The sequence below is a fragment of the Quercus robur genome, chromosome 8 (genome assembly GCF_932294415.1).
Source record: "Quercus robur chromosome 8, dhQueRobu3.1, whole genome shotgun sequence".
Lineage (NCBI taxonomy): Eukaryota > Viridiplantae > Streptophyta > Magnoliopsida > Fagales > Fagaceae > Quercus > Quercus robur.
Genome location: NC_065541.1, coordinates 3,033,112 through 3,054,208, shown reverse-complemented (window position 1 = coordinate 3,054,208; position 21,097 = coordinate 3,033,112). Strand labels below are relative to the sequence as shown.

At 36.0% G+C, this 21,097-nt stretch overlaps 2 protein-coding genes across 3 annotated transcripts; both read left to right on the top strand.

Moving 5' to 3' along the window:
- Nucleotides 1-861: 861 nt before the first annotated feature.
- Nucleotides 862-4,971, top strand: LOC126694207 (disease resistance protein RPM1-like). The gene is made up of 3 exons (XM_050390281.1): nt 862-3,956; nt 4,515-4,555; nt 4,669-4,971. Exon 1 carries the CDS (start codon nt 1,059-1,061, stop codon nt 3,945-3,947), a length of 2,889 nt encoding a protein of 962 aa, XP_050246238.1. The 5' UTR covers nt 862-1,058; the 3' UTR covers nt 3,948-3,956; nt 4,515-4,555; nt 4,669-4,971.
- A 2,361-nt stretch (nt 4,972-7,332) lies between these two features.
- LOC126694205 (SAC3 family protein A-like) lies at nt 7,333-14,067 on the top strand. Of its 2 annotated transcripts, XM_050390280.1 has the most exons (6): nt 7,333-7,380; nt 10,752-11,233; nt 11,363-11,503; nt 11,740-11,799; nt 13,319-13,449; nt 13,694-14,067. In XM_050390280.1, the coding sequence occupies exons 3-6, from the start codon at nt 11,399-11,401 to the stop codon at nt 13,770-13,772; spliced, it is 375 nt and encodes a 124-aa protein (XP_050246237.1). In that variant the 5' UTR covers nt 7,333-7,380; nt 10,752-11,233; nt 11,363-11,398; the 3' UTR covers nt 13,773-14,067. The 2 variants fall into 2 exon arrangements, with proteins under 2 accessions (XP_050246237.1, XP_050246236.1); XM_050390279.1 differs by lacking the exon at nt 7,333-7,380 and having other exon boundaries at nt 10,654-11,233.
- The last annotated feature ends 7,030 nt before the right edge of the window (nt 14,068-21,097 follow it).

Genomic DNA, 21,097 nt, shown 5'->3' with positions numbered 1-21,097 from the left:
AAAGTAGGCAAGGACCCCTACCATTGAAAAACTGAGACCACGAACCTGTAATTTTTTTTCATTTATCATCAATTTAAATCTCCAGTTCAAGAAGCATTTTCCGACGTAAGTCCTAAATTGGTATGGAATTACAACTTAAAGAGTTTCTTTTCTCCATCATCGAAATGTTTAAGCAATGGCCAAAATCTTTTGGGCTTGCCTGTCTAGGCTACAAAACTTACAACATCAACATTTTTGTAAATCGCGAATTCTATAATAGTTGGAATGTGTCGGACTGACTTGGACGCTGGGACTTGGACCCCCTTTCCCTCAAAAAAAAAAAGAAAAAAAAAGCATTAAACTTCTTGAAATTGCCTATTAAATTGTACTAGATGTGCGTTCAGTGAAAAATTTTGAACTAAAATGGTTTATGAGTCATGTTAACGAGTGTTTTAGGGCACTTGTTAACAATTTATTTTAAAAAAATTTTAACATCACTTTTATAAAAATAAAATAATTGACAAAATATTAATTATTTTTATTTCTTTCCTCGTATAAACTTTTTTTAATTGAATTTTTAACTAATATCATAAAGATATTAACATTTTCTTTCTTTTATTTGAATCTAATCGCTTTAATGCGAATGTGCTAGGACAATTTGCCCGACAAGGGTCAGTATCTACCACGTGACATCTTTGGTACCCACTACCCACTTGTGTAGTCAAGTTGTCAACCTCACCGACAAAAGACTTCTGTCGTCAAATTTTCCTCAATAATGCAGGTTCATGATTCGTCAGCTTCTGTGGAAATCGTTCATTTTGCTTGGTTTTACTTTTCTTATCTCTTTTTTTTTTTTTTTTTTTTTTTTTTTTTAACTCTGTAATCATGCTTCGTACAGAGAGTTAGTGTGTTACTAATCTCATCTGACTCAACTTTGAGAGAAAGAAAGATAAAGAGTGAAAGAAAAAAGTTTTAGGAAAGTGGATTTGATCCACACGAGTCCATTCAGGCAATATCTAAAAACAGAGTAGAGCCAACTTCGGATAGCATACGTTTCATTGGAGTAAGAAGAGAGGCACATGGCAGAGACGGTAGTATCCTCTCTTATCGACAGGATGGTTACGTTGCTGGACCTAGAAGCAAAACTGTTAGGAGGCATCCGTGGAGAAGTTGCTGACATCAAAGATGAATTGGAGAGCATTCAGTCCTTCCTCAAGGATGCAGATGCAAGGGCCGCAGCTGAACAAGACATTGGCGAGGGAGTCAAAACTTGGGTGAAACAAGTAAGAGACGTAGCTTTCCACATAGACATTGCAATCGATCAATACTTGGCGCAGGTGGCGCTACATGATCCTCATCGGCGTGGCTTCCGTGGTTTCCTCCAGAAAACCACTCACTTACTCAAAACAATAATACCCCGTCATAAGATCGCTACTAAGATTCAAGAGATCAAGGCATCAGTTCAGAAAATCAACGAGAGAAGTAAAAGATATTGCTTCCAATCCAAGGATCAAGGATCGTGCAGTGAAGCTCGGAGTATTAGTTGGAATGACCCTCGAAAGGATTCCCTTTATCTTGACGATGCGGATGTTGTAGGAATTGAATCTCCTAAACATGAATTGATAGCCTGGTTGGTAGAAGGATCTCCTCATCGCACTGTGGTTTCAGTGGTGGGAATGGGAGGTCTAGGTAAGACCACTCTTACCAAGAAGGTCTATGACCATCAAAGGGTGAGAGGGCACTTTGACTGTCATGCTTGGATCTCTGTTTCTCAGTCTTACAAAATAGAAGATTTGTTAAGGAGCATAATAAAGCAGTTTTGCAAGGACAGAGAGGAGCTCCCTTTGTTGGGAATTGATGCAATGGATGAACAATTGTTGGTCAATAAATTGAGAGATTACTTACAGCAAAAGAGGTATGTGGTCGTATTTGATGATGTATGGAACATTGACTTTTGGGATAGTATAAAAAACTCTTTACTTGATAATCATTTAGGTGGTAGAATTATGATCACAACACGTAATAGTGAGGTTGCTGATTTTTGTAAAAAATCTTCACATGTTCTTGTTTACAAGTTGCAACCACTACCTTGGGATGAGGCATGGGAGCTCTTTTGTAAAAGGGCTTTCCAATTTGATTTTGAAGGACATTGTCCCGCAATTTTAGAGAAATTATCTCATGACATTGTTGAGAAGTGTGGAGGATTGCCACTTGCAATTGTTGCTATTAGTGGTCTTTTGTCAACAAAAGACAAAACTCTGTTTGAATGGAAAAACTTGCATGATAGCCTTGGTTTTGAGTTCGGAAGAAATCCACATCTTTCAAGTGTTAACAAAATTCTATCCCTAAGTTTTGAAGACTTGCCTTATAACCTAAAATCTTGTTTCTTATACCTTGGTATGTATCCAGAGGATTACTCCATTAATTGTATAAGATTGATTCGACAATGGATAGCTGAAGGCTTTGTGAAGGAAGTTAATGGTAAAACATTAGAAGAGGTTGCACACGAATATTTGATTGAATTAATCCATAGAAGCTTGGTTCAAGTATCAAAAGTCAACTTTGACGGAAAATTTAGACGATGTCAACTCCATGATCTCTTGCATGAGATTGTCCTCCAAAAGATGAAGGATTTGAGTTTTTGTCATGTACTATTGAAACAAGAGTCAAGTTTTGAAGTTCTAATTCGACGCATGTCAGTAAACAAAGTTTCATATAATGTTCTCAAAGGATTTAAGGACAACAAAATTCATTCACTTTTATTGTTCAATCTTGATGAATTGCCGAAGTCTTTTATGAGTCCCTTTTTTGCAGATTTCAAGTTTTTGAAAGTAATGGATTTTGAAGATGCTCCATTGGATCACATTCCTAAAGATGTTGGAAGTTTATTTCACTTAAAGTATTTAAGTTTGAGAAATACCAAAGTAAAAAAGCTTCCAAAATCCATAGGAAAGTTGCAAAATTTGGAGACTCTAGATCTAAAGCATTCCCTAGTGTGTGATATACCAGTAGAGATTAACAAGCTTCGTAAGTTAAGACATCTGATAGCCTACTATTGCAACAACCAAATAGATTTCAGCCTGGCTTGGCGGAAAGCGGTAAAGATACAAAAAGGGGTTGGTTGTTTAGCAGAGTTGCAAAAGATGTATTATGTGGATCTGAGTTGTGGAGGGATTGATCTAATTAAAGATATGGGAAAGTTGAGACAATTGAGGAAGCTTGGAGTGAGTAAACTGTCAAAGGAAACCATGAGGGCTTTCTGTGCCTCTATTGCAATGATGAACCACCTTCAATCTCTTGATATAGCTACAATAAGCGAAGATGAGATCATTGATTTACAATCCATTTCAACTTCACCTCAATGTCTTCAACGCCTTTACATATGCGGGCATTTAGAGAAGTTACCAGATTGGATTCAAAAACTTCAACATCTAGTTAGATTACGGATTTTTTGGTCAAAGTTGAATGAGGACCCATTGAAAGCCCTTCAAAATCTGCCTAATTTGTTGGAGCTCGGAATCTCAGGAAATGCATACAATGGAAAGCAATTGCATTTTAAGATAGGAGGGTTTCCAAAACTCAAGATTCTAAAGCTCCTACACTTGCATGAATTGCATTCATTAATGATAGATGACGGAGCAGTGCCTCTTCTTAAATTTCTTCACATTGGACCTAGTCCACAATTAAATGAGGTGCCGTCTGGAATCCAACATCTGAGAAACCTCAAAGAATTGGAATTTCGTGATATGCCCAAGGAATTTGAAGAAAGTTTGGATCCTGAGCAAGGACCACGTTACTGGATTATTAAGCATGTACCAAACATTTATCTCTCTCACAAGGTTCGCATAGGATATCACTGCCATGAGTTCCACAGTCTTCGTTCCGAACATTTGATAGGATCACAAGGGCAAAAAATAAACCAAAATGATGATAATAACGAGAATGATAGCATCAATATGAATGCTTAGTTGAGAAAGGTTAGTGCAATTTTTAGCTTTAATTTTAGTGCTTTTTATTTTTATTATTAACTTGTGTTTTCTTCTTTCCTGGTGAATAACTTGTTGTGGGAGTTGGGTTGTAAATTTGTATGGTAAAAAGCAACAGTTGTCCATTTTATTTTGCATTTGATGACATATGTGAATCACCACCTACTGCTTTCACGGTATTCTTGTTTGGATTTTGCTTATTTTTCATGTTACTCTAAAATTGCACTTTGTGAAAAAATGTAGAGGCAAAAGCTACTTTGCTAAATTGCGCGTGTACCGAACATAGTAATGTATAATACTTATAGCAAAGCAAAACAAAACAAAAACAAGTGACAGAGAAGTGAACATTATCTAAACATTACTCTTAAGGATTTTACAAATTTGCACTTTACCCCTATTCAATGGGTGTTAGGTGAAGATCCGTTTAGATGGTGTGTTTAAAAAAAAATTGTTGAAGCATTTAATTTGAGATTTTTACTTTTTATTTTTTATTTTTTATTTGTTTAGTGTTAACTTCTTTACTAATCAAAGTTTGTTCATTTGTGGTAGGTAAACAATCAAGTTCAACTCAGCGATGCTAATTCAAATCAGTAAGTAAACTTTTCCCCATAATGTGAAGCTTTAATAGTTTGAGTCCTCAATATTCCTATTAGATTATTTTTATGTGAACTTTAGCGTTAGAATTTTTGGGCTTTTTCTGCAGACTTGGATGGAAAGTGATTATAACTGCTGCTGCTAGGCACGTTTGGCTTGTTTTTTCAGGAGATCAAGTCACAAATCTGAAGGTTTTGCTTTTACATGTTGGTAGTTGTCTCCTCTAGTGTGCTGCTCATTGTTTCAGTCCAAATAAGTGGTTGTTTTGCCACAATCATGGGTTCGTTGGTGTTATTTTCCTCATTTGATTTGCAATCACCCTGTAATTGTTTATTTTGTAAAAGGATTTGAACCTCTTTGAATTGTCTTACCTATGGTTTTGATCACTCTTTTATGATCTATTACTTGGTTATATTTTGGGAGTCCTAACCATTATCAGCATCTCATCATTCCTTGGTGAATAATATTAGTGCATCTGTTGTTGATTATGAACTAGGAAATCTTTTTTTTTTTTTTTTTGAGCAAAATGAACTAGGAAATCTAAGTCAACAAATAAGGTGAATGAAGAAACTAATTAAAATAAGATCAATTCAGAAATGTAATATGTTGGTTTCCTAATATCATGTTCTGAATTTTGACATTGTCTACTAGATAGCCTGAACCCCAATCTGGTAAATTGTTGCCTCTGACTTCTAGGAGGATTATCATCAATAACAGCATTGTTTGCTGAAAATGTGCTTGAATTCCCCCCCCCCCCCTCTCTCTCTCTCTCTCTCTCTCTCTCTCTCCCTACATCTGCATCGAAAATGCCTAGGAATTATATATATGAAATTGTTAAAAAAAAAAGAAATAAAAAAGCTCTTGGTGTTACAATAATCAAATAATATGAGAAATATCTAGGTGTATCCTTGTTTGTGCGATGATAAAAAATGTAAGCTTTTGCTTTTGGCCAAATCAAACAAAGGGTGAGGAAGAAACTACAAGGATGGAAGGAAAAATTTCTCAAAAAAAAAAAAAAAGGATGGAATGAATAGATTTTATGGAATATACAATTTTGATTAAAGTGATGGCCTTATTTGTACCTATGTATGCCTCATAATCTGCTTCAAGCTCCTTGACATCCTGTATTCTGAACTAATTGCTATAATGAGAAGGTTTTGGTGGGATCAATTAATCTACTTATTTGGGGCAACAAATTTTGGAAAATGGAGTTGGTGTATGAGATCTTCCTTCCTTATCGTGAGGCTGCCATCATTAAAAGCTAACCAATTTCCCATTTGGCATCTTAGAAACTGCACTTTTATTTTTTAAAAGGTCACTTTTGTCTTAGTGAAACTTTTTCTAACAACCTATTTTCAAAATGCATAAGAAGTTATACCAAATGTACACAATGCATGTAGCTGAAGACTATTTGGCTTACGGATTTAGACTAGCGCTTTAATTCCAATGGTCGCTTCACTGTAAGAAGTGCATACTTCATGTTTATGGAGGAATATTGGTGAAAATGAAACCATATAGGTGAGAGCTCAAATTCAGGACGGCTCTAATAAACATATGGGGTTGTGTTTGGTCTGCAGGTGTGCCCAATAAAATCCAATTTTTTTAGTGCTTTCTCCATAATACTTTGCACACTAAGACCAGCCTGTTTGCCAAGATTCAAGAAGATTCTCTCAAGCTTTACGTGTGATCGATAATCTGATATAATATTACAGCTTTATCAAAACTATGTCTTAAATTATTAAAATAAATGAAACTAAAATATTTAAAATACAAATATTTATGTTTTTTTTAAAATAAAAAAATATTTTTTAAATTATTAATAGCCTAAATCATTAGATAGGTTATTAAAGCTAACAACAACAACAAAAAAAAAAAAATTGACCCACGAAAATCAGGTCCAAACATCCTTCATCGTGTTGGATGTTGGGTTGACAAGTGACTTGCCCAAAGTAGGTGGTGGTCTGATCCAATAAATCCGTGGGCCTCCTTACAATATGGCCAGTTGCCCATCGAAATAGACGAAACAACCCTTTTTACTGTTTCTTTCATAAATAAAGGGCAAAATGGTCCATTATCATTAATTTTGGAAATATTTTGCCCAGAAACACTGTTTCCGAACAATATAGCAATGTAAGTGGTACTCGAGCATATTTTTTTAATCCACCGTGGCACCTTGAGATGGCATCTAGTTAGTGGGGATTTTTTAGAAAATAACAACAAAACCCAAACAATATCATTAGTTAGGAAACGTTTTAAACTATTTTGGTTTCTAGCAATTCGAGTGAAGAGGGGTCGATTTCTGGGTTTTGCTCTCAGTTAGTGGAGTGGCCACGTAGGCAAAAATCGAGTTCAAAACTGTCGGTTTGTAAGCTTAGAAAACGAGTTCAAAGGACTTGATTTCCAGGCTTGAAAAACGAGTTCAAACGACTTGGTTTACAAGCTTGAAAACCGAGTCCTTTGAACTCGTTTTTCAAGCCTGGAAACCGACAGCTGAACTCGGTTTCTTTGTGTGCAATGTCGTTCCAACTCAATAAAAACAAGAAAAAATGAATGCAATTGGATCAGAAGGTGCAGGGAAAAGGACGGAGTTGCAGAGAGGCGACGGCGACGGAGAAGGACGGAGTTGCAGAGACGAAATGAGTGAGAGAGACGGAACGGCGACGGAGAAGGACGGAGTGAGAGAGACGGAACGGCGACGGAGAAGGACGGAGTTGCAGAGAGGAACCGGATCAGAGAGCGGACCTCCGTCGCCGTTCCATATCTGCAGCTCCGAGTCGAAGATATCGAAGCCAAGCTCCGCGACGCCGATCTTCGCCGCCAGGTCTCTCTCTCTCTCTCTCTCTTTGGTGTGGTTCTTGAATATGAAGACTCTCTCTCAACTTTACTCTTCTCAGCTGTTGTTGTTGTTGTTTTTTTTTTTATTTGAAAATTTTTTAATTCATTTAATTAATTACTATTATCACTAACAAAAAGGTTCGTGTTTGTTTACTGAGAAAATTAACAGAAAAAGATTGAGAAATCAACTCTACTGTTCTTTTTTTTTTTTTTTTCCCCGTTAATTAAATATATTATCATAATGTCACGTTAATTATGATTAATTAAAAAAAAGTCGGTTTGTTTGTTTTCTTAGAAAATTGAATCTTGAGCGTTTTTTTTTGTTGTTAAATTGATGATTATTCTGAGATTTTGGTTATGGTTTAATTTCTTAACTTTTCGATTATTTACTGAGAAAATCAAATTCAAGGGAAAGAAATAACTAGAATTTCTTGGTTTGTGAAATTACTTGGAACTTAACTGAGCCAATTAATTCTTCAGGTAGTTGAAGATTCTTGTTTTGAATGTGCTGATTAGTTAATTAAACATTTTGAAGACTTATCAATCTGAATTTCATTTACAGAAAATCTTCAGAGATCACCAAACGGTGTGATCGTTTCATAAAAGTTGGTACAGTCTGTAATTTTCTCAGGAGCCAGATCAAAATTTTGATTTTTTTTTTCTTGGTAACCAAACATGGTAATAGGATTTGGATATAAGCTTCCTGAATCTCAAAGAATCATGGGTTATGTTATTTATTTATAAATAAATATTTGTTGGGAGGTTAAAAGTTAAAAGCTTTGTATTGAAGGGTTTTTTTTTTTTTTTGGGGGGGGGGGGGGGGGGGGGGGGGGTGGGGGTTAGGTAAATGTGGGTGCTTATTCTGTTTGAGTTTTTTCTGTTTTGCACTTTCTGGTCTTCCCTTTTCATTGGTGGGCGTCTCTTTGTTCCATTTTCAAATTATTTTGCTTTTTAACATTCTTTCCTTAAAAAAAAAAAAAAATGATTACTTGTTGAATTGAATTTAAATTATCCCTTACTTTTTCAATAAGAAATTTAGTTTTGTACCCATTTTTTAAAATAGTTTTTTGTAGTCACTATCTTTATTTCCATGAAAAAAATTCACTTTGTAGGCATTTCTGTGTTTTCATTTTCTGAATCCTACATTGGTTTTTTTTAATTGTTCTTAGTCCCTCTGAATAGTGAATCTTACATGAGCTTTATTCTGTCATGTTGTTTTGGGTGCAGCAATACTATGAGAAATTGTCAAACAAGGCTTGAGCGAAGCCCAGAAGCCCATCACGGTCCTCATCTAATGAGGAAGATCTTGGTCAGCGCCTTGAAGCGAAGCTCGAAGCTGCTGAGCAGAAGAGGTAATCTTTTTGTATTGTATAACTTATTTTTCAGCCTTTTGAAAATGGGGTTGTTTGGGAAAGCTTCACCTAGGAAAAAAATTGAAGTTTAAAAAGGCTGTGCTTTGAAAAAGTGCAGTTAGAAAATGCATGTTTGCATTAGCAAACATGCATTTTGAGATCTTTGACTTTGATCAAAAAGTCAAAATTTTCAAAATGGACCTGTCCTACTCAGTTTTTCGAGTAGAAAAATAGAAAAATTAATTGTGGTAGTGTACCTGTGCATTAGGCTTAATGTTAATATCTCGTTGACGTGGATTCTGGGCACTTATTTCGTTAAGAAAATAATATAGTACTAGATTTTCCTTGTGACCTATAGTATTTGGTGTTGGATGGCTATAAAAAGCTCAAGTTTTTTTCGCAACAAGAACTCAAGCAAACCCTCACTCTTCTGCCCCAAACCTTGTGATTTTCTAACCTTTTTTTTTTTTTTTTTTCCTTGTGTTACCCAATTAGTAATCCATTATGGGCAGCAAGTTGGTGCCGAGTTCAGTACAACAAAGTGAGCTGAGCGTGTTAACCATGTCCGACCTTGACATCATGAACCACATTTACGCAACCCATGTTCATGGTGACGAAATGTTTGATGTTGAGTCTCTTTTCGTTGTCGTGGAAAACATCCTTAAGCGTGCCACCCTGATTGTTGACCATGTTGCACTGGTACACTACCATAATTCTTTATTAGAATAAGATGCTCTCTCTCTCTCTCTTTCTCTCTCTCTCTTGTTTATTTTCTTTTTCCCAAACGGGCCTTACAGTTAGGTTCTAGGAATTCACTTTACAACTAGGGTGGCGCCAACGACTATAAGAAGGGAACACATTGGAAAGACAATAACTTTAGATAGACTTGATGAGTGCGCAGAAGAAAAAAAGACAGGATAGGTTTTTTCAACTTGCGTTAGGGGTTGGTTGAGTTGTGCTTCAATTTAGTTGTCTCTTGGTTCAGTGCAGATGGTTTGTAGGATTGTAGCTTTTTCCTTTGAGCCTTTTTTTAGCTGTAAGATTATTTCTAAATTTTAGTTAGATGAAGCTACTTTATATGCAACACGCGCACACACACACAGTTATTTGGATTTACATTGACAATCAGAAAATGCTATTTGTTATATCCAGGCTCATAAACAGGTTGGACATTATATTAACTTGGTGAATTTGATAAGATGACAGATGTTAGAAATTGTTAGTTTCTTAATGAATCCATTCCTGTTACATGTATAACTTTGTATGCTAATATTGGGGAACTCACTGGTGGTTATATTGATTCAGATTAGATTATATATATGTGTGTGTGCGCATGCGCGCACGCTCATGCTTGTCTTTTTAGGTACATGAATAGAGATAACTATTGGGTATATTTGGGTAATGTCTAGCATATTGTCCATGCATCCTTAAGTTCTTTATTTCCTGCAGCAGTTTGCAGAGTTCAACCCCAGGATCATCATTGCCAAAGTACAAAAGAAGTCCAAGTAGGCGATCTAAAAGTAGGTGGGAGCCTTTACCAGAGGAGAAATTTGTTGACAAATCAGCATCTGTCGTGAGTGATACAATGAAATATGGTGGCTGGATAAATGCCAATGATAAGGACAAAAAGGTATTCTTGTGACACTTGTCCTTTTGCCTTCCTTTGTAGCACACACAGGCAGTTGATTCATAAATTTTCTTTGTTTTCTTTCCTTACAAAATTTTATTCCTTTTTTTGGGGGGTCAAAATTCTATTTTTTTGGTTAATTGCCTTCTCTCTCTCTCTCTTTCTCTCTCTCTCTCTCTCTCTTCCTTGGGGGTGTTGAGTGGTTTGTAGGGTGTGTTTTTGTTACCTTCTTGACTGTGTCTCTGTGTGTGATTGCCTCTATCTCTGATGACATGCACATTTTTCGCTTAGCTCTAGCTTTATGCAAGTTAGCATCTAAGAATCATATTTATTTTAGATATTTAGTAATTTGCTATATTGTTAAAAAATTGTGTGCAGCCTTTTTTTGGGAATAATGGAAATAAGGAGAATAACATGAGTGGTATGAAATTTTCTCCACTGGACCAGAAAAATGCAAGTAAGAATGCCCAGAGGCCAGTTAAGAAGCAGCGTTATGCTGATGGTTTTAATGTTGCTGATAATTGTGATGCATCTAGTGACAGTGATAAGGAACAGAGCTTAACAGCATATCTATAACACTTGCAAATACACCAGAGGAAAAAAAGAGACGTGAAAATCGCTCTAAGCGTTTTGAAAAAAGGCAAGGACGAACAAAAGGTAACTAGTTCAAACCAAAAAATGATGGAGCTGGAAACCTGTATAGTAGAAGGGCTAGTGCCTTGGTGCTTAGCAAAACCTTTGAAGATGGTGCTGCCAGGGCTGTTGAGGACGTTGACTGGGATTCCCTTACTGTCAAGGGGACCTGCCAGGAGATTGAAAAACGCTATTTACGTCTTACTTCTGCCCCTGATCCTGCCAGTGTAAGTTTTTATCTTGCTTTTCTGTCATTGGCTCTTTAACATTTGAAGTTTAAACTAAATTCGAATAAGATACTGATGACATTTTTATGATCAATATAATTATTTTCTCAACATTATGCTACTCTACAGGTAAGGCCTGAAGAAGTGTTAGAAAGAGAGCTGGATATGGTTCATAACTCTCAAAAGAATTATCTATATAAATGCGATCAGTTGAAGTCTATACGCCAAGATCTAACTGTACAACGAATTCGCAATTGGCTGACAGTGAAGGTATAACAGTGCATTATGGTGTTCTCTCTCGGCAGATCTTGTATTGATCTGTTGTGTGCAAGCATTCAGGAAGATTAGTGGACTTGTTTTAACCTTGGTGAATTCTATAGCGTTGCAAGTTCATTGCTTTGACCACATACATATATACATATGTACACATATATATGTATGTCTATTTGTGTGTGTGTATCTTTTGAAATTGGTTATGTTGCTCATTCTTCTTACTCATCTTTCAGGTGTATGAAACCCATGCCCGATTAGCTCTAGAGGTTGGGGACCTGTTTGAGTACAATCAGGTTGGTGATCTTACTAGCTGAATAACATTTTCTTATGTGTATGATGTTTTCTCTTTTGTACGGCTCATTTCTCCGATTCTGGTAAATTTGTTTTTTACTGTTTGTCATGTCTATCTTTTTGAGTCTGATTCATTTCATTGAAGGCCATTTCTGTTTTCAGTAATTTGTGGAGCCATTTTTATGTTATGTTTAACAGCCAGACTTTTGAGTGTGCTGCCTACTTTAGCTGTATACACCACAGACATGAGTTGCATATTTTGAAGCTAGTATAATTTTTGTTTTATGTTTTTTGTACTGCCTACTTTAGCTTTTATTTTCATGATGTTTTATAACTCACCAGATGAATGGAAAATAATATTAAAGGTGAAGGCTTGGGTAAATACCATTATCGCATTCTCATGTACTTCAATAATTACAGGTTAATTAATTGTAAAAAATACTGGGATGTCTTATTGAATAAATTAGGTCAATATATGTACTTGTGATGTGGATATTATGCAGAAAGAAATAATTTCTAAATTGACAGGAAAACTCTAGTTTCAAAATTATGAAACTCACCCCCACCTCCAAAGGGGGGCAAAAAAAATCAATAGCATGCTTGTTGTTAAACTTGGGTGAACAAATGTTCATGTTGAGAGTTTTATATCTATTAAAATTTCATGTGTCATGAGTTACAAAATAGTTGTTGGGTTGTGTTCAGTCATGTAATCTGTCTTTTGTGCCTTTTGTCACTTTAATATCGAATCAGCTCAATTTTAGTTTCACTGGTGGTGGTTTTTATATTGAGAATTTGAGACATTGGCTCGACTTTATTTCAAACAGTGAAGGATTTATTTTTGTTTCTACTTTTATCAGTATTGGTATTGGAGGGTTTATTCTTTCTTTTCGCTGACTGCTTTAACTGGCACCAAAACTTGCATCTTCCTTCTACTGTGCAAGCAATGCTACAAGGTAGCAGTTTGTTGAAAGTTAGTTTGATTTGATTTGGGTTAATAATTAGTTGTTTTGCAAGTTTGAATTTGATTTTTTTTAGTGATCTATTTAGATGTTAAACTATGAGACGTTGCTAAGTTTTGTTTATTTTTTAATCCTTTTGGGTGGACAAATTTGTAGTTTTTGTAGAGGAAAGGTTAGTCAAATGAAAATAATCGGATGAGTGACATATTTTAGTTTTTTCGATTGCATTTTTTTCATTATTATTATTTTATAATGATGCATATATAGAAACTTAATTATGATTTTGCTAATAATTTTTTATTTGATAATCTTTTTTATTTGTGATTTTTCTTATAATAAATAAAAATATGATTATGAAATACATTACTTTTTATTATCGTGCACAATGCATGAGAGAGAGATGCATTGTTCTCTTAGGCTGTTTTTTAATTTCAGAAAAAATTGTTTGAGTAATATGGTTATCGTTTTTCCTTTGGCAATTGTTGTTAATGTAATTCTTAGAGATGTTATAATTCCCTTACGAATTTGGTTCACTGGTTGGTTGCCTTCTATGTTGTTTTAGTGCCAATCACAATTGAAAACCCTTTATGCTGAAGGAATTGAGGGATGTCATATGGAGTTTTTTGCTTACAACTTACTCTGTGTAATTTTGCACTCTAATAATTACAGAGATCTCTTATCATCGATGTCAAGGTTAGTTAATTAGCAAAATGATAATTTGCTTTTATTTGTCTATCATTGTGCTTGAAGTTCTTTAAGATTTTGTTATTTTGTTTTTTATAATGAAGTTGTGACCGTCAGTTTATACAATTTTTTTATTTAATTTTTAATTTTATTTTTATGTCATGCATGAAATTAGCTTGTGAGCTCTCTGTTTCTTAACCCCTTGAAATTACCTTGAATGATAATTTCAAATTTCATCTTCTTTGGTTGCCAGATATCCCCATTACTACTGGAAAGATCCCAGAGCATATGAAATGTCCCGAGTGTCCACGAGTCATGGAGGCCTATATTAGTTTCAAGTGTTGCCACATTGACGGTGCTATGAATGGACTGCATTAGATCCCTACTTCTTTTTCTGCTAGCTTGTATTGCTACTAAATAATGTTATTATGTTTAAGACTTTTCTTTTTATGATAATATAGTGTTTAAGATTTTTTTGGTTAGTAACCAGTGCCACTAGTATGAGGGTGGGTGTGTGTTTGAGACTTGAGTAATGCTTCGAAAAAAGACATCTTGATTAATTTGGTGACTGACGCCCACATTTGTGGGGTGCATCTTTATATAACGTCACATTTTGACATTGCAATAGTGGAAGGCATCTTTATTTATAAGTATGACACTTGCTAATTGGTAGCATCTTTTTTTTTAATAATCTTTTTTTTAGGTTAAAAGATGGAACTTTGAAGATATAAGTATTCACGACAGAGATTGTAAAAAAATTAGGCAGATTAGTACCCGAGTCCACCAAGCTTGGGTACCAATCTGCCTTGACAGTTTTTAGACGCCTTAAACAATTGATTAAACCTAAGTAATTAGCCAAGTTGTTACTTAGTCCAATTAAACAAGTCTAGGTTATCACAATAATAAAGATCAAATCATGCAAAGCAGCGGAAAATAAATAACACAAGATATGATCACCTAGGAAACCAAACCGGTAAAAACCTAGGGAGGATTTGACCTAGCTATCCTCAAGATAAACTTGAATCCACTATCTTGAAAGAATCGAAATTCATACAATAAGACTTACAAGCCTCCACGCTCGACTTCTTATTGCTATCAACCAGTAGAACTTACTGACACGACCACGTGCAAGCTCCGAATCCACAGACTCCTTTTTTCTTGGATTCCCACCAGCTACAAGCACACCCACTTGTGTATTCTTTAAGCTTTAATGGTAGCAACTGAATTGATCATCAAGGTGTAGAAAATATCTCCTCCTTGAAAACCCTAAGTTTGTGTAAAGGAAAGTTCCTCTAGATCTCACAAGAGATTTACAAAAACCGCAAATATGAGCAACACTAAAACATGGCTAGGGTTTGCCTTTTATACTTAGGACAAATAAGAAACCCTAAAAACGTTTTAAAACAAATAGGGCTGAGTTGGACGAATCTGCAGAAAAGCATTCTGCCCGAGCTTCAATCGGTCGAGCCTAAGCTTCAATCGATCGAGCCAGGCTGAAAGGCATAGTGCTTCCTGCTTTAACTCGATTCCAACTCTACATTGACACACAACTTTGAGCTAGCTTAAAACACTTCTAAATACATTGTTTTAATCATGGTTTGCCAACAATACACATTAGAGTTCTAAATACATAAAGTCCTAAACTTTAGAACCTAACAAACTCCCCCTTTGGCAATCCATGACAAAACACAACTTAGAAGCTCAAAGTTTACAAAATGAAAAACCCTTTACAAAATAATGCTCATAAACCAAATTCAATCTTAACTACTATCCATCAGTTGCAAGTGTAGACAACAGCTCAATTGAATCAACCTGTATATTTCTTGAAACACTAAACAAAATGCATAACCGCATGTGTGGAAACAATACAAGTAAACAAAATAACTTCTTGATTTCAAATAACACACAAATAAAGACATATATTAATGAATAACTCATAAATATAAATCAATAAGCAGTTTGAAACAAAAAACAAATAAAGTACCAACAAAACATAAAACTCCCCCTAACATGAATATCCCATAAAAAACAAGGTAAGAGCTAAAATTGCATAAGTACAAAGTGAAGCACCTAGATACAATCTAAAACTCCACAAGCTCCAACCAAAAACAAATAAACTCCCCCTGAAAACAAAAACCCTAAAGTACTCCCCCTTTTTGTGACGAAATGCCAAAGGGCAAACAAGCTATCCATCATCAAAAGGGAGGTGGACTAAATTGCGCCAACTCCGCACGCAAGGCACAGATCTCATCAAGCACGTCCACCAAAATTTGTCCTTGAGCCGCCTGAACGGTCAAGACATGATCCAACGTGCGACGAATGTCTGAATCATCCGAAGCAATCGGTGGAAGAACATCAGCATCAGCAGCAGCACCTGAAGTCTCAGCAGCAGCTGTACCTGTAGAAGAGGGAGGAGGGGGAACACCACTAGATGACACACCTCTAGGACAAGAAGGAGCAACTCTCAACTGAGCAGCCCTCTGACGAAGAAAGGTGGCACCTATGAGAGCAATCACATGAACAGGCTCACCAGACGGAAAACCATCTAGACCTAAGTAGAGCAAAATCATATGAATGAAAATAGGATGAATTAGTGCATGCACTACGGCAGAACTCCTATGAACCTCGTTCAAAGAACGAAGGAACAAGTGAGGAAAACTGATAGACGCTCCAGAAGCAAAGGCGTACAAAAACACACATCGCTCTAAAGGGATGGTATGGAAGTGAGATAGGCCACAAGGAATGACACGCAATCCTAAAAAAGAGATAGGCCGTCTTGGTAAGTTCAGCGGACGTGATCCGAGGATCAGAACCCCACTGGATAGATGACCCAGTGATAGACATGACAAAGTCTAATAAGGGTGACTCATCATAGGGATAGTCAGCATCCCGAACAACTGGCACCCCAAGAGCCTCAGCCACTACCCGAGGGGTAATGGTGAACTCTACACCTCGTATCCAACTCCTAACTAGGGTGTTGGAATCATAGATGTGGCAAGAGAGGTTCGAGTAGAACTCTCTAATCAGGGCGGTCGGGGGTGGATGATCTATCTCTACGAGAGGCAACCATCCCCTAAACTCAAAATTGGCCCTAATGGCCGGATCAAGCGCATCTAACACAACAGCTCGCTCAGACCAGATCTTATGCTTACAGTTCAAAGTGTCATAGGCTTCTCTCCACTTATCATTCTTAAACAGCTCAACTCTAGTGGGAGACTCAGAGGAAGTGGAAGTGGTCCTATGGGCTTTAGTTTTCCTAGGCATGGTGCTAAGATAAGGATCAAAACACAGAGCTAAAGAACAAAAACCACAAAACCAAAACCAAGGGCAGACTGCAAGTTAGCACAAAAACAAAATATAGAATCAAAATCTATATGATGCATGAACAAGTTTAAATGTCATGATGCATGTTCTAATGCAGTGAATTAAGTCCAAAAGATTCAAATTACAAAATTGGCTTGAACATTAAGGTTTTTTAACACAAAAAACCCAAAATTTGGAAAACCACTTGATCAATTTGAAAAATATTGACGAATTGATCATTACACATGATATAATAACAAAAATAATGACCAAATACATCAATTGGATAAGCCAATTTCATCAATTTAAGCCAATTTGACAAAATCCCCAATTCGGATCAAATTCAAAACCCTAGAATTTTCAATTTTTCAAAAACTACAAAATTGATCAAATTAAACTATAGGGAACATCATTATAACATCATAGCACAAAAACCCATTGACCAATTTCACAAGAATAGGTTCGAATCATCAAAAACCCCAATATGTTTGAAAGTGCCGAAAATACCCATGATAATGCATGAAAAATGCATGAAATAAAGAAATAAACTTGAAAAGAAGGGAAAAAGGGACTTACCGGCCTCCAATGACAAAAACCTTGCAAAAATCTTGAAGGAAAACGACAAAAAAATGGATGGTGGAGCCTAGAGCCAACGCGGAGAGAGAGAAAAGCAAAGAACTATTTGAAAAGTGCCTTTGTAAAAGTCTAATTCTGCCTTTTAAAAAACCTGATTCACGAGTTTCGATCGGTTGAAAATCAGCCTCGATCGGTCGAAACAGATAGAGACTCCCTCTCTCAAATTTTAAAAAATTTCGATCGGTCGAAAAACAGAATGGACCGATCGAATCAGGCAAAGGCTCACCATTTTTGAGGAAAAACACAATTTGTGAAAAAAAAGATGATTTAACTCAAAGCATTGAATTTTAAGAACAAAAATGCATGAGTATGAGATGATATGATTTTCAAATCAAGGATTTTAAGCCCAAAATTCCTAAAAACAAAATTTCTTGCATTCTCCACAAAATTTCAAGCAACAAATCAAGTTTGCGCATAATTCAAAGTATTTGCAATAACTTGGTTGGTCAGACCATAAACATACACAATAACATGTACAATGTTTAGCAAAGAGTAACTCGTGTAGTGTGTGCAACTAGCAAAAAATTGAGATACATGTGAGGTGAAATGTGAATAGCAATCAATCACAAAGTCTACAAAATTCATCACAAGGAATTTAAAAGAGACTATCACCTAAAGAGTTACATCATATAACTCCCACATCTCCTAGATCATAAGCTTGCAATCATGTAAGTTTCTTGCATTTATGCCTCATAATATACATTCCAATTTTAAGTTATGTGAGTTTGGCATTAAGCCTAATAGTACACACCAATTTTGATTTTAAGAATTAAGCACTTTAACCGAGGCTTCACCTTATGTTCTTTTTGTGCATGTGCTACACTTTCTCGAGCACAAAATCTTATGATATGCACTAAGGTGTTCATGATTGGCTAGTGAACAGTGGTGAGATGGTTATTTATGCCTTTCTCTAAAAGTTTAAGTCCAACATTTAAAAACATGTGACTTCAAGATTAAGACATAGTAATCAAAAACCATACACATCTTTCCCACACAACATGCACTACAAATCTTCAACTAGTAAAGTGCAATAAATAAGCTCATCAAAGCTAAACAAAGTACAAAAGACATGTTATGTGAAAATAAATTGACCAACCTTGTTCTCAAAAACCAAGAAGATTCTCAAAAACCAAGAAGAATAGTGCAAAACAAAATGTGCTTCCTTTTTCTTCCTTTTTATTTTTATTTTTTTATTTTAATAAAAAAAAAAAAAAAAAAACCTAGAATGAAATGCATGAATGTTATGCTATGCAAATCCTAGACACACAAAAAAACAAAAAACAAAACCAAAGAACAATGGTCACAAAGGGTAGAGTAATGAAGCACAAGGACCATATCAGAAAGACTCAGTTAGGTCGAGTCTTTTGCATCCAAAACCTTTTAGATGCACCACGAGCATTGGAGTTTTTATTCACTTGAGAATGATTACCAACTCCAGGATTGGAATAAAGGTTTAAAGCCTTTACCAAATCACCAATAAGTACCATAGGATCAAGTGCTTGAGGCACAGGTACTTTTGGTTTGTTTGCTCTCTTAGCAGCTTGCAGCTTGTAGCAATTTGGACGGATGTGTCCAGTCTTTCCACAAAAGTGACAAACCCATGCAGGTTTATCATGTGGCTTGTCCTTAGATAGGGTAGGCTTCTTAGGCTTAGATTCTTTCAGATCAACCCTAATCTTCCTAGATGATGAACCTTCTAAGGGTTTAGCAACCTCGCTCACAGAGGGTTTGACAGTTTCACTCACTATCACACTCACTGAAGGTTCAGAAGAAGAAGATGAAGGAACAAACTTAGTAGAATGGGGAGCGGACACACAGATGCTATCAACATAACCTAAACCAGTTTTGTCAGAAGACGACTTTTGAACACTCAGCATTTGATCAAGTTTAGAACTAGCAGATCTAGCAACAGATAAATCAAGTTCCAAAGATTTAACTTTATCAAGCCAAAGCATGTTTTCATTTTTCACATTGTTCAAAAGATCATTAGCATCAAACAATTTAACAACTACAGCAGTAGCAGTGAAAGCAATGAAGTTTCCATTCTCATCACAATTAGACTCATGATCAGAAACTTTACCATCACTAAGGGTTACAGCCATAGCCTTACCCTTAGACTTCAAATAGGTTGGACATTCAGATTTCATGTGTCCATACCCTTGACACCCAAAACACTGAGAGCCCAAGAAATTATTAGAAGCTTGACCTACTCTTTCTCTAGGCTTATCATTGTTGTTAACCTTAGTGAGATCATACTTCCTAAAATTTCTAGGTTCAGCAGTGTTTGTGCCTCTTGCCTTTCTATTACTATTCCTGAGAAAGTTTCTAAAGTTCTTGGCAAGATAGGCAATCTCTGTAGCAGAGAGCTCATCATCAAATCCACCACTTTCAACATCATCAACTGACTTAAGAGCCATTGATTTGGATTTGGTAGTTTTGGGTAGATCCAACTCATAGGATTGAAGAGATCCTACAAGCTCATCAACAGGGATGGAGTCCACATCCTTACTTTCAGTAATGGCATTCACCTTGGGTCTAAAGTCTTCAGTCAAAGATCTAAGAATCTTCCTAACAATTTTAGGTTGATCATAGATTTCACCCAAGTTAAAAGCAGAATTAACAATATCATTTAGTTTAGCATAGAATTCATCAAAAGATTCATCATCAGACATCCTAATGCTTTCAAATTTAGAAGTCAATTGCTGCAATTTATTTATTTTGACAGTCTTTGTGCCTTCATGCACAGTCTGGAGGATATTCCAAGCAGTATGAGCAATCTCAACATTCGAGATTCTCTTAAATTCCTCCATAGAAACAGCGTTAAAAATCGCATTCATAGCCTTGCTATTAAACGAAGCTGCTTCTTTCTGAGAAGTTTCCTACTCACTAACAGGAGTAGTGGGCTTCTCCCATCCGTATTCAACGGAGTTCCACACCCTCTCATCAATGGATTTCAGGAATGCTTTCATCCTTACTTTCCAGTAAGCATAATTATTCCCATCAAAGTGAGGAGGAATAACTAGAGAGTGTCCGTGTTCCATGACAACAGGGGTCAAGGATCAGCTCAGTGATCAAAGGATCAACAACAAAAGAGCTACCTGCTCTGATACCACTTGACAGTTTTTAGACCCCTTAAACAATTGATTAAACCTAGGTAATTAACCAAGTTGTTACTTAGTCCAATTAAGCAAGTCTAGGTTATCACAATAATAAAGATCAAATCATGCAAAGCAGCGGAAAATAAATAACGCAAGATATGATCACCTAGGAAACCAAAACGGTAAAAACCTGGGGAGGATTTGACCTAGCTATCCTCAAGGTAAACTTGAATCCACTATCTTGAAAGAATCGAAGTTCATACAATAAGATTTACAAGCCCCCACGCTCGATTTCTTATTGCTACCAACTAGTAGAACTTACTGACACGACCACGTGCAAGCTCCGAATCCACGGACTCCTTCTTTCTTGGATTCCCACCAGCTACAAGCACACCCGCTTGTGTATTCTTTAAGTTTTAATGGCAACAACTGAATTGATCATCAAGGTGTAGAAAATATCTCCTCCTTGAAAACCTTAAGTTTGTGTAAAGGAAAGCTCCTCTAGATCTCACAAGAGATTTACAAAAACCGCAAATATGAGCAACACTAAAACGTGGCTAGGGTTTGCCTTTTATACTTAGGACAAATAAGAAACCCTAAAAACGTTTTAAGACAAATAA

Excerpts from the sequence above, each read along its gene's own strand:
- LOC126694207 (XM_050390281.1), top strand. The coding sequence starts at position 1,059 with ATGGCAGAGACGGTAGTATCCTCTCTTATCGACAGGATGGTTACGTTG.
- LOC126694205 (XM_050390280.1), top strand. The coding sequence starts at position 11,399 with ATGGTTCATAACTCTCAAAAGAATTATCTATATAAATGCGATCAGTTG. Across the intron at positions 11,800-13,318 it reads ACCTGTTTGAGTACAATCAG|TGCCAATCACAATTGAAAAC; the intron begins GTTGGTGATCTT and ends ATGTTGTTTTAG. Across the intron at positions 13,450-13,693 it reads CTCTTATCATCGATGTCAAG|ATATCCCCATTACTACTGGA; the intron begins GTTAGTTAATTA and ends TTTGGTTGCCAG.